At 36.8% G+C, this 14,844-nt stretch overlaps 1 protein-coding gene across 1 annotated transcript; it reads left to right on the forward strand.

The window, feature by feature from the left end:
• The first annotated feature begins 459 nt into the window (after positions 1-459).
• LOC132641099 (pantothenate kinase 1) lies at positions 460-14,521 on the forward strand. The gene is made up of 10 exons (XM_060357985.1): positions 460-823; positions 4,129-4,338; positions 5,391-5,437; positions 7,347-7,463; positions 8,154-8,273; positions 10,909-11,003; positions 11,093-11,186; positions 12,433-12,564; positions 13,675-13,787; positions 13,988-14,521. The coding sequence occupies exons 1-10, from the start codon at positions 745-747 to the stop codon at positions 14,298-14,300; spliced, it is 1,320 nt and encodes a 439-aa protein (XP_060213968.1). The 5' UTR covers positions 460-744; the 3' UTR covers positions 14,301-14,521.
• Positions 14,522-14,844: the final 323 nt, after the last annotated feature.

Raw genomic sequence — 14,844 nt, forward strand, 5'->3', positions numbered from 1 at the left:
CTTGAATATACCGAGAATCTAAACTTTCCGGATGAAATTTAATAGAAAACGACGTTTTTAAGACGTGGGGACCACCTCAAATCGCCTCCAATGGCGTTTTGAATTTTTTTTCCATTGAAGGGGACCAGTGGTGGAACCTGATCGGGTTATAGAGGAGTTATATAGCGCAGTATTTTACTGCGCTATAGGAGAGAGACAAACTCCTATAACGTAGTAAAATAATGCGTTATAGGTGACTCACAGTTTTGGATAGCGCATTATTTTATTGTGTTATAGTACTTAACGGATCCGTCCCCGTTAATGTTATAGTGCAGTAAAATACTGCGCTATATGTACTTTTGTAATTTATTTTTTTATTGAGGTATTTTGGTTCAAAAAGTTTTTTTCGAACATATTTTGGTTCCGGATTCTAGTCAATACAATGCACCATTAGCTTCCAAAGTTAGCTTAAACCCACCATAGCACGCCTATTTCCTAGTACGTATACCTGCTCACCCATAATTGAGATGCTATTCTTATCCTAATTAATTATATTATATTGGTCAAATCGAAACACAAAGAGTGGGTTACACGCCTTTATTTGTTTCTCGAATGGATTAGGTGGGTTACAACCTCTATGACTAGTGTAGTGGGATTATAGCAGCCCTTTTTGACAAAGAGAGTCGTATTTATTCAATCGGTGACAGTTACAAAATACACTTAATTGAGTGTTCGATTTGAAGGAGAATAAGAAGAAAATCAGATATGGAGGGACAGCGAATTGATGGGAAATTAGATTCAAGTTCCGATGACGCAATTTCACATTTGTCTATCGACATTGGAGGTATTTTTTGTTTCAAATCCTAAATCCATGGGTTGATTTTTCCTTTCAATTGGGTTTATTTTATGAGATCTTGATTTTTACTTTGGTTTGGGAACTTGGAAAAGTTATATGTTGGCACTGCTTTCTTATTGGTTTAAGAAAAAAACAAAAAGAATAAACAAGTAAAGATCAATTTTTTTTTTTTAAATTGAAACTCATTACTCGAATAGTTCTGTTGTGCTAACTAGGGAATTAAGGGAGATAATTCAGACATTTCTAGAATTGTTATGTGCTTGTTGGTTTATACTGGACCTCTTGTTTCAATCACTGTTAAAGGCTGTATTAACAGTGATTAGATGGCAGACTAATTGATTCATAGAAACGAAAATGTGGAAAAAATTTCATATATGGCTGTATCGCAGCAGTCCATTAGTTCTACTTTATTAAGCGATGATCCAACATATTATTTTGATTGTTCAATCCTATGTATTGATATACCACTGTATCATGCAAAGTTTGCATTAAAAATTTTCTATGAGCTCGAAGGGATGAAGCTGTTTCTTTAATCTTAAATAAGAGGAAGACGTGGCTGGAGAAATGAGAGATGTAAAAAGAGACTGGATAAAACCATTAATTTCAAATTGTCAATAATCAGAGCTTATAACTCTTGAAGAATGATTCCCTAGGTTAGAATAACTTTTGTTGTGTTGGAATCGACCGATCAGAAAAGAAAGAAAAAGAACTCTTGTTGGGAGTTGGTACTTATTCAAGGTTTAGTCTAGCTAGAATATATTTTTTGGAAACAAAGAAATATCATCAACTGAGAGTTATCTGTAGTAGTCGACCACTTTCTTCTGTGCTAGCACTTAAGATCTTTTTTGAAGATTATCAATTCTTAGATACATGGTTTATTTAGTTACATACATCGGAATACATTATAGTGAACAATCTTGTTTTTCTTTGCAAAAGAACTTCAGTTTTAGTTCTCAATTGTCGTTTCCTATGACTCTACTTTAGAATTTTCATAAAAGGGATTTAAAGATTATTAGTTTTTTACATAGAGAATATACGATTGTGATGGAATCAGTTGCATCTTTTGCTTCTTTCTGGTCTATCTCTGGAACATCTGAATCATGTGAAAGATGAAAGGCCGATACTGTTTATGGAAGTGGGATGATGTAAGTTTATAATCTCTGTAAAGTTTGACACACAAGGGTGCCAAATCTTTTGTTACCCTGGATATGTAGTTGCTTAAAAGATATGGTGACTTGCTGAGGAGAAGCCCTGGAAGGACAGCAGTTCTTCTACTCATGTTTTCTAGTGACGGCACTGTAGCTTTGCCTGGTCTCAAAGAGAGATGCTAAAATTGCTCTTATGAGTTTTAGGCATGGATCTAGATGAAGACCATTAAATGTTTCTTTACAGGGTGAATGATAGTGGCGGGTTGTATTAACACCTCCAAAGCCTAATGGAGTAATGGCGATACACTGTCTCTGGTGCAAATATAAACAAGGCATTTGTAATGACCACACTAGTTAGAGAGAGGTTAGCGCTAGACTGCAAATATAAACAAGGCATCTATAATAACCAAGTTTCATTTAAAATGACTAATTTGACTATCCAATATACAACAATGCAGATGATAATCCAATTCTTCAATATTGAGAGTTAAAGAACTGACCACTTCTTGTACGGATCATCTTTCACGTCATTGTTTGAAACACACACATCTATAAATGCATTGCTCTACTCATGAAACCTCTCGCTTCACATTGTTTCATCACTTTAAGCGACAAACTGAGGACTTTTAATATCACTAGTCATGTGAAGGTATGATTTCCAAGAGTAAATTTGTGTTTGCAAGAGAAAGGGCTTATTTGTTTTTCAGAGGTTTAGCGAGAGGAAGGAAGCCTTAAGGTTTAATGTTTTTTCAGAACTGACAGTAGCAATTGTATAAATTGATCCTAAAAAGGACGATTCTGAGCGGATAGAAAATCTTCATTAATCCTTTTTCAGGAGAATGTGAAGTTCTCCATGCACTTTGAATTTTAAGTGCATAACTTGGGAATACATGGAAATGCGGCCAAATCATTTCTGTTTTCATAGTAGTGAAATCCCTTGCAAATCTACCCTTTAGGAAGTGCTTATATGCCTGATCGAACACAAATATTTTTCTTATTTCAATCTTTAAGGTTAGCTGCTTAATGACATTGCTATTTCCCCCAGGCTAGAATTGCAAACTGAACCAAGCTAGTACTAGAATTTGGTGGATTCTTGACCTCTTAAGAAACAAGCTCAGTCTTTGGATAAGTTGAATTGTTATCTCATTTCAGTGGTTTCTTGACCTCACAAGAGCACACTATCAAATTTTGGACGAGTTGAATCGTTATCTAGTTTCAGAAGTCTCTTGCCTTATAAGAACCATAGCTATCATCATTCGGATGAATTGAACTAATATGTAGTTTGCAAATTACATATCTCTTGGTTTTACTGGATAAAATAGAAAGATTATATATGGTGTTTTCCATGATTGAACTCTGTGCTACTGGGAGGAGTACATTTTACTTGGTTTTAGTGGCACCCAAGGATGTGGCCTAGTAGTTAATGTAGTGGGTGCAAACCTTTGAGGCAGGGTTTGATTCCAGAAGAGACAAAATACAGTAATTTCTTCGTATCTGCCTAAGCCTTGGTGGGCAGAGTCACCTGGTACTTGTGCTGGTGGGAGGTAGCAAGTACCTGTTGGAATAGTCGAGGTGCACTCAGCGGACCCAGACACCACTGTCATGGAAAAAGATACTTGGTTTTATTGAACATAGACAGAGAAGATGGATATAGGGTGGTTTATTTGAATATCCAGAAACTTCAGCAAAATTTCTCCAAGATTTCAGCTGGCATAGTAGATGGAGCTTGTATAGTGCTGCTGGTTCAATTGCTTGTTACTGAATTTTTTTATTTTGTGCCTCACACACAACTGACACTAATCGTGTGAGGTTTCTTTTTGTCTCACAACTTAGTGGGCCCAAAAGTGCAAGATATGGGTCGACTAAATTGTGAGACAAAAAAAAAAGCCTCACATAACTAATGTCAGTTGTGTGAGGCACATGATAACGTTTTTTCTTATTACTGATTTCACAATGAGATGAACTCTCAACTATATATTGTTAGTGCTAAAACATAATTAAGTAGATAAAAGTGTGCTCTCTCTAATAGTATTAGCTTCAAGACCAAGGGGTTACATATTGCAATATGTACTAGATAAAAAATTGATATTTTTCTTAAATAGAGCTAGAAAAAATGCTAAATGAGAGGACCTTCTCCTTTTGCAGGCTCCCTCATCAAGATTGTATACTTTTCAACCAACAGTAAATGCATCACTAATGATGAGGCACCAGCGATCTCAAAAGAAAGACAGGAAGTTCCCAATGGAGACCTTAACCATCACATTCTAAGTGGCAGGCTTTATTTCGTGAAGTTCGAGACTAGCAAGATTGAGGACTGCATAAAATTTTTGTCTTCCAAGAAACTTCAACAGTGTGGTAGGTATTCTTTGTGGTGCTTACACGTAAGAAGTAATTATTTTTTCTAGGGTGACTTAACTGGTTACAAATTGGCAGGCATGTAAACATTATAGTAGCCTAGTAGGGGGCTTGATTATGAAGAAGAATTTATCGTTTCACCTTTGATTATACGTAAATATAACTTAATCAGGGCTATCAGCATCATTTGAATATGTACATGTGTGGCTGAGCTTGACCCTGATTGTCACCATTTCCTTTTTTATTTAGCATTTTACCCAGATTTTGTAATGCAGCTCATAATTTGCAAATATACAGATCAACAAGTGTTCAATTTTAGCCACCGAGTGTTAAATTGTGTATCTTATGTCAGCTCCTCTATGTTTCTTTTCCTATCCATTTGTTCATCTTTAACAAAGTGAAGAAATAGAGGGGTAGGGCAGGGATTCTTTTTCCTAGCATAGCTCTTCTCCGGGTTTAGTAGAGTGAAGGAGAATGACACTGCAGCTGGCCTCTCAATGGTCAAGAAGCTAGAATAGAGAGAACATCAAATAAACTCTTCCTCGTAAGTACGCACTGATAGAATTCAGGAATTGGAGGAGATTGGAAGAGAGACAGAAAACGGTGCAGCTGGATCTAGACTTAAGCAGTTGCTTTAACACTAGATACGGGCTTTAAGACATTATTAATTTTACTTATATGTTATATTAGTGATAGTGGAAGTAACAATATTAAATGATTGCTAATTTAATGTGGCACAGAAAACATTACTACAATATTTAAACTTTGGATGGTAGAAAGAATTTGAATTCTTGAAAGTGAAGTGTACAAAATAGCACTTTCTTCATTATGCTAAGTGTATTTGAAGTGGACAAACATTTTAGTGCTGACAGAAATATGATTTAGTAGTTCCAGCTAAGTTTTCACGTACCTTTGTCACTTTAGGAATCATATGCCTACTTTAAGAGAACGTGTTCACTTTAGAGTTTATACTCACAGTTTCTTATACTTCTTTTGATTTAATTGTATTATGCCATGGCTTTCCTAAATCTTATAGATTACAATGATTACAGGTGCTCAATGTCATCATTCTCATGCTGTTGACAAGATCAAGATTAAGGTAAAGGAGTTATTTCAATAGATGTTGAATCTGTTTCCCTATGTTGCTCGGACCCTTCACTTTTGCCGCCGTACCCGTGTCCGACACGACACGACACGGGTTTGGGTACGGAATTCGTGTCGGATCCGGTCAATAGAGATCGGATACTTTGACCGAAATTCATGACCAAATTAAAGAAAAATTTTGAGATAATGATTTCTCAAGATAACAAAAAGTAGAGATTTGAAGACATGAGATGGCATACCTTCAATATTATGTAGAAAATTTAACTAGTTTCTCGGAGCACGTAGTCTAGCACCTAGTAGAATGGAAGATTGAATCACATGTCTGGTACAAACTACATGTAGGTGCTTCCACAAAAAGCTCTCATAATCTAGGCATATTCTTGTAGCTATATTATTAGAATTTTGAATTATTTTTGCCGAATCCCCGCACCCGTATCCGTACCCGGATCCGTATCCACGAATCTTAAAATTTAGATCATGCCGAGTCCGACCTCTAGATCCATACCCGTATCCGACACCCGCACCCGAGTCCGAGCAACATACTTTCCCACCTCTTCTTCTTTTTATTTGCTCAATTAGGTGATTATAGGAGAGCTTCCCTAAAGTCCTTATTTCGGAGGAATTTTTATATCCTAAAACTTCACTAGAAAGAAATAATATATGTCCATTGTCGGACGAATGAGCTTCGGAAATCCAGCAAATCAACAATGATTTGCTGGACAAGCTACTCAATGATAAGTACTGAGGAAGCTACACATTGCAGTCTTCTATTGTTAGACTGTACTTTTCAAGTTAAATACTTCTTGGAAATAAAATTTTTCAAAAGTGGACATTAAGAGAGTGTACTTTTCTCCTTCTAGAAGATCTGGAATAACAACAAAAACAACAACATACCTAGTGTAATCCCACCAAGTGGGCTCTGGGGAGGGCAGAGTGTACGCAGACCTTACCCCTACCTTGAAGGTAGAGAGGCTATTTCCGATAGACCCTCGGCTCAAGAAAACAGTTCAAAGCAGTTCGGAAAAGGAACTAGAAGATCTAGAATAAATAAAGGAATAACCAAATAAATAAATAAGTACCCTGTCTTACAATTTAAACTTTTAGATAAGGTGGTTTACGTCAATCAATATGGTTTTAGAGTAAGTAGAGTTCTTCAGTTTGAGTCTCACCACCGATAAACAAAATAATGCACATGCTTGACTAACCCAAAGAAATAAAAAAGAGGTCACATGTGAGGGGTGTGGTGAGAACCTGAAATCAATAAATAAAAATGTATCTGTAGTTTAAACTTAATCGGGCTGTTCACAATTCAAAGAAGTGCTGTTAGAGTAAACTAGAGTGTAGTTGTGTACAGAGTTAATAGTGTATGCATCAGTGTCTGATTGCCAAAATGCACTAAATACACTATGCATAGTATTCATAAAATAATTCAGGCATAGAGTTCAAATATTGCACAGAAACCCTTGCATGTAGTACAATTTTCTGAAAGCACATTAATCAGCTCTTGTAGATGTCCCTCAGCCCATGACTGGATATGTCTTTTTTGGGGTCAAAGCACTCATGGTCATACCAAAGAGCTGTAGTAGAATTTTTTCCTCACAATTGGCTCAGTTGGTTGAGCATGGGGCTTTCATAATGGAGGTCTCAGGTTCAAAACCCCATGCTTACGAAAGCAGGGGATTTGCCTTCTGGGTTGAGCTCGTCGCACATGGCTTACCTAGTGCGGGTTATCTCTCTTGTGTGATTTGCGAGCTATTGCACAGGAGCTGGGTTTACCCGGTGCGCACCCGAAAGGTAGCGGCTGCGGGTTCCATGTCATCAAAAATATTTGTAATTAATTTATATGGTGAAATGCTAAAGCTAAAAGACCCATGGAACCTTTTCATGAGTTTATGCTTGAACAGGCAACAGGTGGTGGAGCTTTCAAATTTGCCGATCTATTCAGAGATAAACTTGGCATAACTCTGGACAAGGTAGAGGAAATGGAGTCTCTTGTTGCTGGAGCAAATTTTCTTCTTAAGGTGGGGTTTTTATAGCACAAAACAGTATTTGGTTAGTACTTTTTTCTTCAGATATTGAAATCCAGGCGCATGAAGTCCTTTTTAAGTATAATTTATATTTTTCTAGTCCGGCAATCTTCAGCTTGGTTTATCTACCGAATCTGAATAAGTACCTGGAAGGTGTTTGTGGTCCCAGGAATACTATGTACTTTCTCTAATTAGTTCCTTGCTTGGTGATATGGATGTGTGTGTTAGCCAAATTTACTAGGTGTATCGCGTTATTAATTTATCATGATTCTCTGCTGCTTCCTTGATGGAACGCTGCACCTTCAAGGCTGGTAATAGATTGGTAAAGGCACATTTCGCATGAAAGTACTGGTTTCTCTTTTCTCTCCTCTGTCCGGTATTTAGCTGATTGAGTACAAGTAGCGTATGGAGTACCTTTTTCTTGCTTGGTATGGTTCATTTCGATAATTTTAGGTAAATAGAATACCTTTTTTAAAGGACAGAGAAAATCTCTCTTACTTTATTAGGTCTTGTCCATGGGACCAAGAGGTCTCCAGTATTCAGTCCTAACTAGTGAGGCTAAGACCTCATTGGCAGCAGAAATCCTTTTCAATGCATAAAATTTCCTGTTCTTTTCTAATTTTTAATGCACCATGTAAAAAGCAAGCTCATTTGACACATTCCTCTTTCTTCTTCTCTGAGTAGGCTGTCAACAATGAAGCTTATACATATATTGGAGGTCAAAAGGAGTACGTGCAGATTGATCAGAATGATCTATATCCTTACCTCCTTGTCAACATTGGCTCTGGGGTTAGCATGATAAAGGTAAGCTTCACAGCCTCGGTTCTTTCAATTTGATATAAACGCTAATTCACACTGATCTTCAAGGGTCAGGACGTGCTAGGAGTTCACCAAAGCTCTTCTTATCCTATTCACGCATGATTTAGATGACATTCCATAAGCTTCATACTGGTCCTCTGTTTTCCAAAATGCAGTTTTCATCTCATTGTTTTCAACATGTTGGTGCATTCTTATGAATCCCATGCAGGACAAGAAGTTAATGTTCTGCATAGTAGCAGACAATCTATAAATTAAAAACTAATACCTACAACCACTACTTTTTTATTTTCTTAGTTAATTTGTTCACCAAAGATCTTCTTATCCTATTCACGCATCATTTAGATGACATTCCATAAGCTTCATACTGGTCCTCTGTTTTCCAAAATGCAGTTTTCATCTCATTGTTTTCAACATGTTGGTGCATTCTTATGAATCCCATGCAGGACAAGAAGTTAATGTTCTGCATAGTAGCAGACAATCTATAAATTAAAAACTAATACCTACAACCACTACTTTATTATTTTCTTAGTTAATTTGTTCACCAAAGATCTTCTTATCCTATTCACGCATCATTTAGATGACATTCCATAAGCTTCATACTGGTCCTCTGTTTTCCAAAATGCAGTTTTCATCTCATTGTTTTCAACATGTTGGTGCATTCTTATGAATCCCATGCAGGACAAGAAGTTAATCTTCTGCATAGTAGCAGACAATCTATAAATTAAAAACTAATACCTACAACCACTACTTTATTATTTTCTTAGTTAATTTGGTCCTGTGAAATAAGGAATTTACCTCACTTTTTCTCATATGTGAAGATCCCCCTTGGAATATTATCCATATGTCTGCAAGATAACATTGGTATACTACAATTTTTTATGAGCATTTGTAAATGATCTTGACCAATAGCTTGACAAGACTCACTAGGCTCTGCATTGGGTTACTAAATGAATTTCAGAAGTGTTGAGAATTTAGGTTTAACATAGTCATCTCAGGCTGGTGGGCTTTGATGGATTGGTAGATACAGAGTAAGAAGACCTTTTGACTTCATAGTATTTTCTGAAGGAGTAATGCACACTTCTGACTTGAGTTGCTGGAAACTATGCGACTTGAGTTAATAAGCTTTTATGAGCCATAACTGCTTGTATATATTTCCATTCTAAAGGAAAAGGAATTCAATCATAATTTAATCAAGACCAAGGTGATATGTGCAATTAATAATGAGTTTTATGTATTTTCAGTGGCTGAGCCACCGCATGCTGCTTGGTCGGAAATTTTTACCTATGTTTCTCGGACTCGGGTGCGGGTGTCGGATACGGGTATGGATCTAGAGGTCGGACTCGGCATGATCTAAATTTTAAGATTCGTGGGTACGGATACGGGTGCGGGGATTCGGCAAAAATAATTCAAAATTCTAATAATATAGCTACAAGAATATGCCTAGATTATGAGAGCTTTTTGTGGAAGCACCTACATGTAGTTTGTACCAGACATGTGATTCAATCTTCCATTCTACTAGGTGGCTAGACTGCGTGCTCCGAGAAACTAGTTAAATTTTCTACATAATATTGAAGGTATCTTGAGACACTGATGCATACACTATTAACTCAAAATCTCAAAATTTTTCTTTAATTTGGTCATGAATTTCGGTCAAAGTATCCGATCTCTATTGACCGGATCCGACACGAATTCCGTACCCAAACCCGTGTCGTGTCGTGTCGGACACGGGTACGGCGGCAAAAGTGAAGGGTCCGAGCAACATAGGCTCCGAGAAACTAGTTAAATTTTCTACATAATATTGAAGGTATGCCATCTCATGTCTTCAAATCTCTACTTTTTGTTATCTTGAGAAATCATAATCTCAAAATTTTTCTTTAATTTGGTCATGAATTTCGGTCAAAGTATCCGATCTCTATTGACCGGATCCGACACGAATTCCATACCCAAACCCGTGTCGTGTCGTGTCGGACACGGGTACGGCGGCAAAAGTGAAGGGTCCGAGCAACATAGATTTTTACTACTTATAAGTAAAATGTACGAAAAACAATACATAATATAACTTGACGATACTGAACAAAATACACTTCTTAGTCCTACTGGTTGTTACTAGCTTAATTTAGGTCAGGGTTTCAAGCCTCGGCTTGGACATGTATGTCTTACATTTTTAGCCTCATCTATTAAAATAAAAAGATGATACAACAACAACAAGCCCAGTAGAATCCCACCATGTGGGGTCTGGAAAATAAAAAGATGATGCTGAAAATAAATGGATCCCCAACTCCACAGCCGTAATAATCAACTACACCGAAGTTCCTTTTTGGATGAAAAATATTCTTCTTTCATGTCTTAATGAGGAAAAGATTTCCTTGGAATTCTGTTTCTAATGATGTCATCATTAATACATTTTTAGAACTAAAAGCTCATTCAAAACTGTTGTAGTAATATAGTTGAATTGTGTTTTATTAATAATGTCGAAATTTGTCTTTGATTTGTTCATTTGTTCGCTTCTTTAAGTGCTGACACCGCTTACAATAAATTCTGCAAACGCCACTGTGTATTTTGGCAGTTCTTAGCCAACTCCATCTTTGTTATATCAATATTTTGTGTGTATGCCTTTAAGGTAGATGGAGATGAGAAATTTCACAGAGTTAGTGGAACTAGCGTCGGTGGTGGCACTTTCTTGGGCCTAGGAAAACTTTTGACTAAATGCCAAAGGTTATTTTCATTTGTGTTATAATTAATGATTTTCAATATAGTCAATTTGTTTCTCTTTCTGCAGAATTTCTTATGTGTTTGTATTACAGTTTTGATGAGTTGCTGGAATTGAGCCATCAAGGAAACAACAGAGTGGTAGACATGCTCGTTGGAGATATTTATGGGGGATTGGACTATTCAAAGGTATAAGCTTTGTTGTGTAATTTATCTTCGCCCATGTTTATTTTCTTTATACTTTTTTTACACCTTTTCCTTCTTTTCATTTGGATTAGTTGCAGTTTAAACTTTTCAAAGGTCCTTTATGTTACATCTTGGATATAGAAAAGTCTAGATGAGTAATGGAAGGACTATGTGAAGAGAATAAGGAATTGATCTCCAAAGTCGAAATTTTAGTTCAAGTTGAGCAATTTTTTCCCAACTCCCAATTTGTGTCCTTCACATCCTCAATCCACTATGTTTTATCTGTAAAGGCTCTCTTATCAAGATAAGTGAAAGTAAATTCATTTTTGATAATACGCAAAAAGGGGATGACACTAGTAAGAGTGACTCTGCTTGTGCCTTCTCATAGCTTGAAGTGTGAAGAACAAAGAAAAAATAAGTCGAGTCCACCACCCTCTTTAGTCTCTTTTCCTCATGATTCCGCGTCTCCTATTTGTTCAGCTTCCTCCAATCTACATTCTGTTTCTCTCCATATATGCTCTGCCAAAGTTAGACCTTTATGTAGTAGAATTTTAAGGCTAGCCTGTTACAGTTTTCAAGTTCATAGTCTTCTTGTGTCATTCTGTATATACCTTTTCTCCACTTGACAAATCTCATCCTCCTGAGAGCATTTTTTGTCCTATATTTTCTTTCTGATTCTATAAGCACGTGAGCCTCTTGTATACGGAAATACTCATTTCATCCTCAAAAGTATGGATGGAGTCACAATTTTGTTCCAATTCTCTAAGTGTTCTTATTAATTTCCTTGTCGATACTAGGACCCAGAAAGAAATCTTCCCAGTCATGATGTTTGCTTTGGAACAGTGATTCAACCAATGGCAGACCCAAATCGAGACAATTCTTGCTTGAGATATGCACCGACCCCTTAGAAGGTGGGAATTTGGAGAAAAACCATTAAAAGGGTCTAAAATACCCCTCTACTATACAAAATATCTTAATTTTATCCTCCATCATAGGAGAACCCTTTTCATTAGCAAATTTTTCAGTTGTCAGTTGTTATAGACGAACTCATTAACTCCACCACAAACAGTTCCTTATTTTAGCGATGTTTTTGCTGTTGGGATGTTGGTCAAGTATTTGAAATCTATCATAAGAGGAGTTGATGAATTTTGCAAATCTAGTTCCCATATGTTCAGTTGTTCTAAATGCTCTATGCACATACCAGAAGCTTCATATTAAGGGTTATTAAGAATATAATTATTCATGACAGATCGGCCTCACATCAACGGCCATTGCCTCTAGCTTCGGTAAGGCGATCTCAGAAAACAAAGAGCTCGAAGACTACAAACCAGAAGACATTGCCCGGTCCCTCCTAAGGATGATCTCAAATAACATTGGCCAGGTAATTATGTGGGTAATGAAGTTTCTCTCAGTGGTATCTGTAGATACATCACAATGCGCTTATTTCCCGACTGAAAAGACCAAAACAATTTTGATTTTTCATTTGTCTCTATATTAAATAATACTGCTATTCGGCGGACGCAAAAGAACACTAGGTGATTTCTTTTCATCTACCTAATCCTCGTGGCATTGAGTTACCGATACCTTTGCTAGTGGGAGGTAGCCGGTCCCAGTGAAATAGTTGAGGTGTGTGCAAGGCCGCAAGCTAGCGCGGATACCACTGTCATTAAGAAAAGAATGATACTGGTATTCTTCAATTAAATGGAAACACCTTTGTCCTTCAAGACAAGAGGGGGTTGCTCTGGTGGTAAGCACCGTTCACCTCCAACCTTAAGGTTATGGGTTCAAATCAACAGACTGGGATTTTGTACTGTCCCGATTAGATATCTTTTGCACACTATTCTCCTCTCTCATAAGGATACAAAGAATGAATTGAAGTAAAACTCAGGAGAAGAGCAGATAGATAATCCATCCATTACTTATTGGATACGCAGTACGGCACATTTTCACTTCACGCCGACAGCAACTGTGTATATTCTTGGACATTTGATTGTAACATGTCATAAAGTTGTTAAAATGGCACTAAATATTGGAAGATACGAAAACCTAATACTGCTTCTGTGTTTGTCTTCAGTCTTTTGACTCTTTTCCTTGCTAGAAACTCTCTGGTGGTGTTGCAGACATGCATCTGCTACTTTAGTTCCTCAAGAAGTTATACTTCCTAATTTAATTCTATCATGCTCTCTTCTGCCATGAAAACATATCATTATAGTGGTCTTCATTAGAAGAAAATTCGTCATTTAAGTGGCACCGAGTCAGTCCAAGATTTAGTGTGTTAGTTATCTTGTTCTGAGGTGATGCTTTGACTGAATAAGAAAACATGAAGACCTGAACAAGTTGAGAAGTATGAGTTTGCAACCAACACTCATGAAATGGAAGAATAGAGGGCCTCTCCTTCCATTCTGTTGCTTTAATTTAGTTGTTAAAATTGTAAATAATTCATTTTGTTATTGTTGCTGACTTTTTTCTTCAATGGTTTTTGCTTTTCTAGATTGCATACCTGAATGCTCTTCGTTTTGGGCTCAAGCGCATCTTTTTGGGAGGATTCTTCATCCGTGACCATGCTTATACAATGGACACAATCTCCGTTGCAGTTGATTTCTGGTAATTGCTATTTCCACTTATTGCCAGATAATTGGTATTTTCCTTACTACCAAGTTACCAACCCTAAGCAAATAAAGCTCCTATAAATTTTATTTTGAATTATAAGCCTTGGGTCTGGTAGAGTTACTTGGTACCTGTGCTGGTGCCTGGTGGTTGTAATCTCTCCTGAATTCAAGTTAACAGAAATGCACTACGTGCAGGTCGAAGGGTGAGGCAAAAGCAATGTTCTTGCGGCATGAGGGGTTTCTTGGAGCCCTTGGAGCTTTCATGAACTACAAAGATGGAAATGCTGAATTGGTGCCCCCTCAATTAGTTGAGCAACAATCCCCAAAGAGTTCAAGTTGCATAGTAGATAGGATTCATAACTCTACGCAACAACAACAACATACCCAGTTAATCCCACAACGTGGGGTAAACTCTACGCGTGTGCAAGAAAATGAAAATGGTGCCATAGATTGTAGATTGCGAGTTAGTAGCTCATTTAAAATTTATGATGAGGTCAAAAGGTGTTGACCTAAGACAACCATATGTACAAAAAAGAGGATGTCAAAGGAAGCTGTTGTTTCTGGTCCTATTCAAGTGGTTAGACTGTGAAAATGTGAAAGGGCTAGCAACAAATTTCAGATTTATATATGTGCATATATATGTATTTGTGCTTCAATAGGGAATGAAGTTTGATATCTTACCCAGACATTTGAAAAACTATTTACAATAGTTTAGCGGCTTTTTTCATATATTTTCTTCTCGGGTCTCAAACAAACATTCTTCACGAATCTTGTACAACCAGAAATTTTCGCCGGTTACCTTTTTTCGGATAACTCTATAGTAAATAGCCCTCCTTTTGTTTTTCTTGTGATTTATGAATATTTTAGATAACATTTAAATCTTATGTGAAAATATTAGATCATGATTCAAAATTTTGTAGACGTTAGACAACAATTTAATGTTTTGTCAGTTTCAGGACTATATTTGCACAACTTTTAAAAAGTAGGGATAAAATCTAAATGGTGACCTTAGAAGAGTACGTTTGTGCAAATCAGCCTACTACTTCAGACTC

The sequence above is a fragment of the Lycium barbarum genome, chromosome 5, assembly GCF_019175385.1.
Source record: "Lycium barbarum isolate Lr01 chromosome 5, ASM1917538v2, whole genome shotgun sequence".
In the NCBI taxonomy this organism is placed as follows: domain Eukaryota; kingdom Viridiplantae; phylum Streptophyta; class Magnoliopsida; order Solanales; family Solanaceae; genus Lycium; species Lycium barbarum.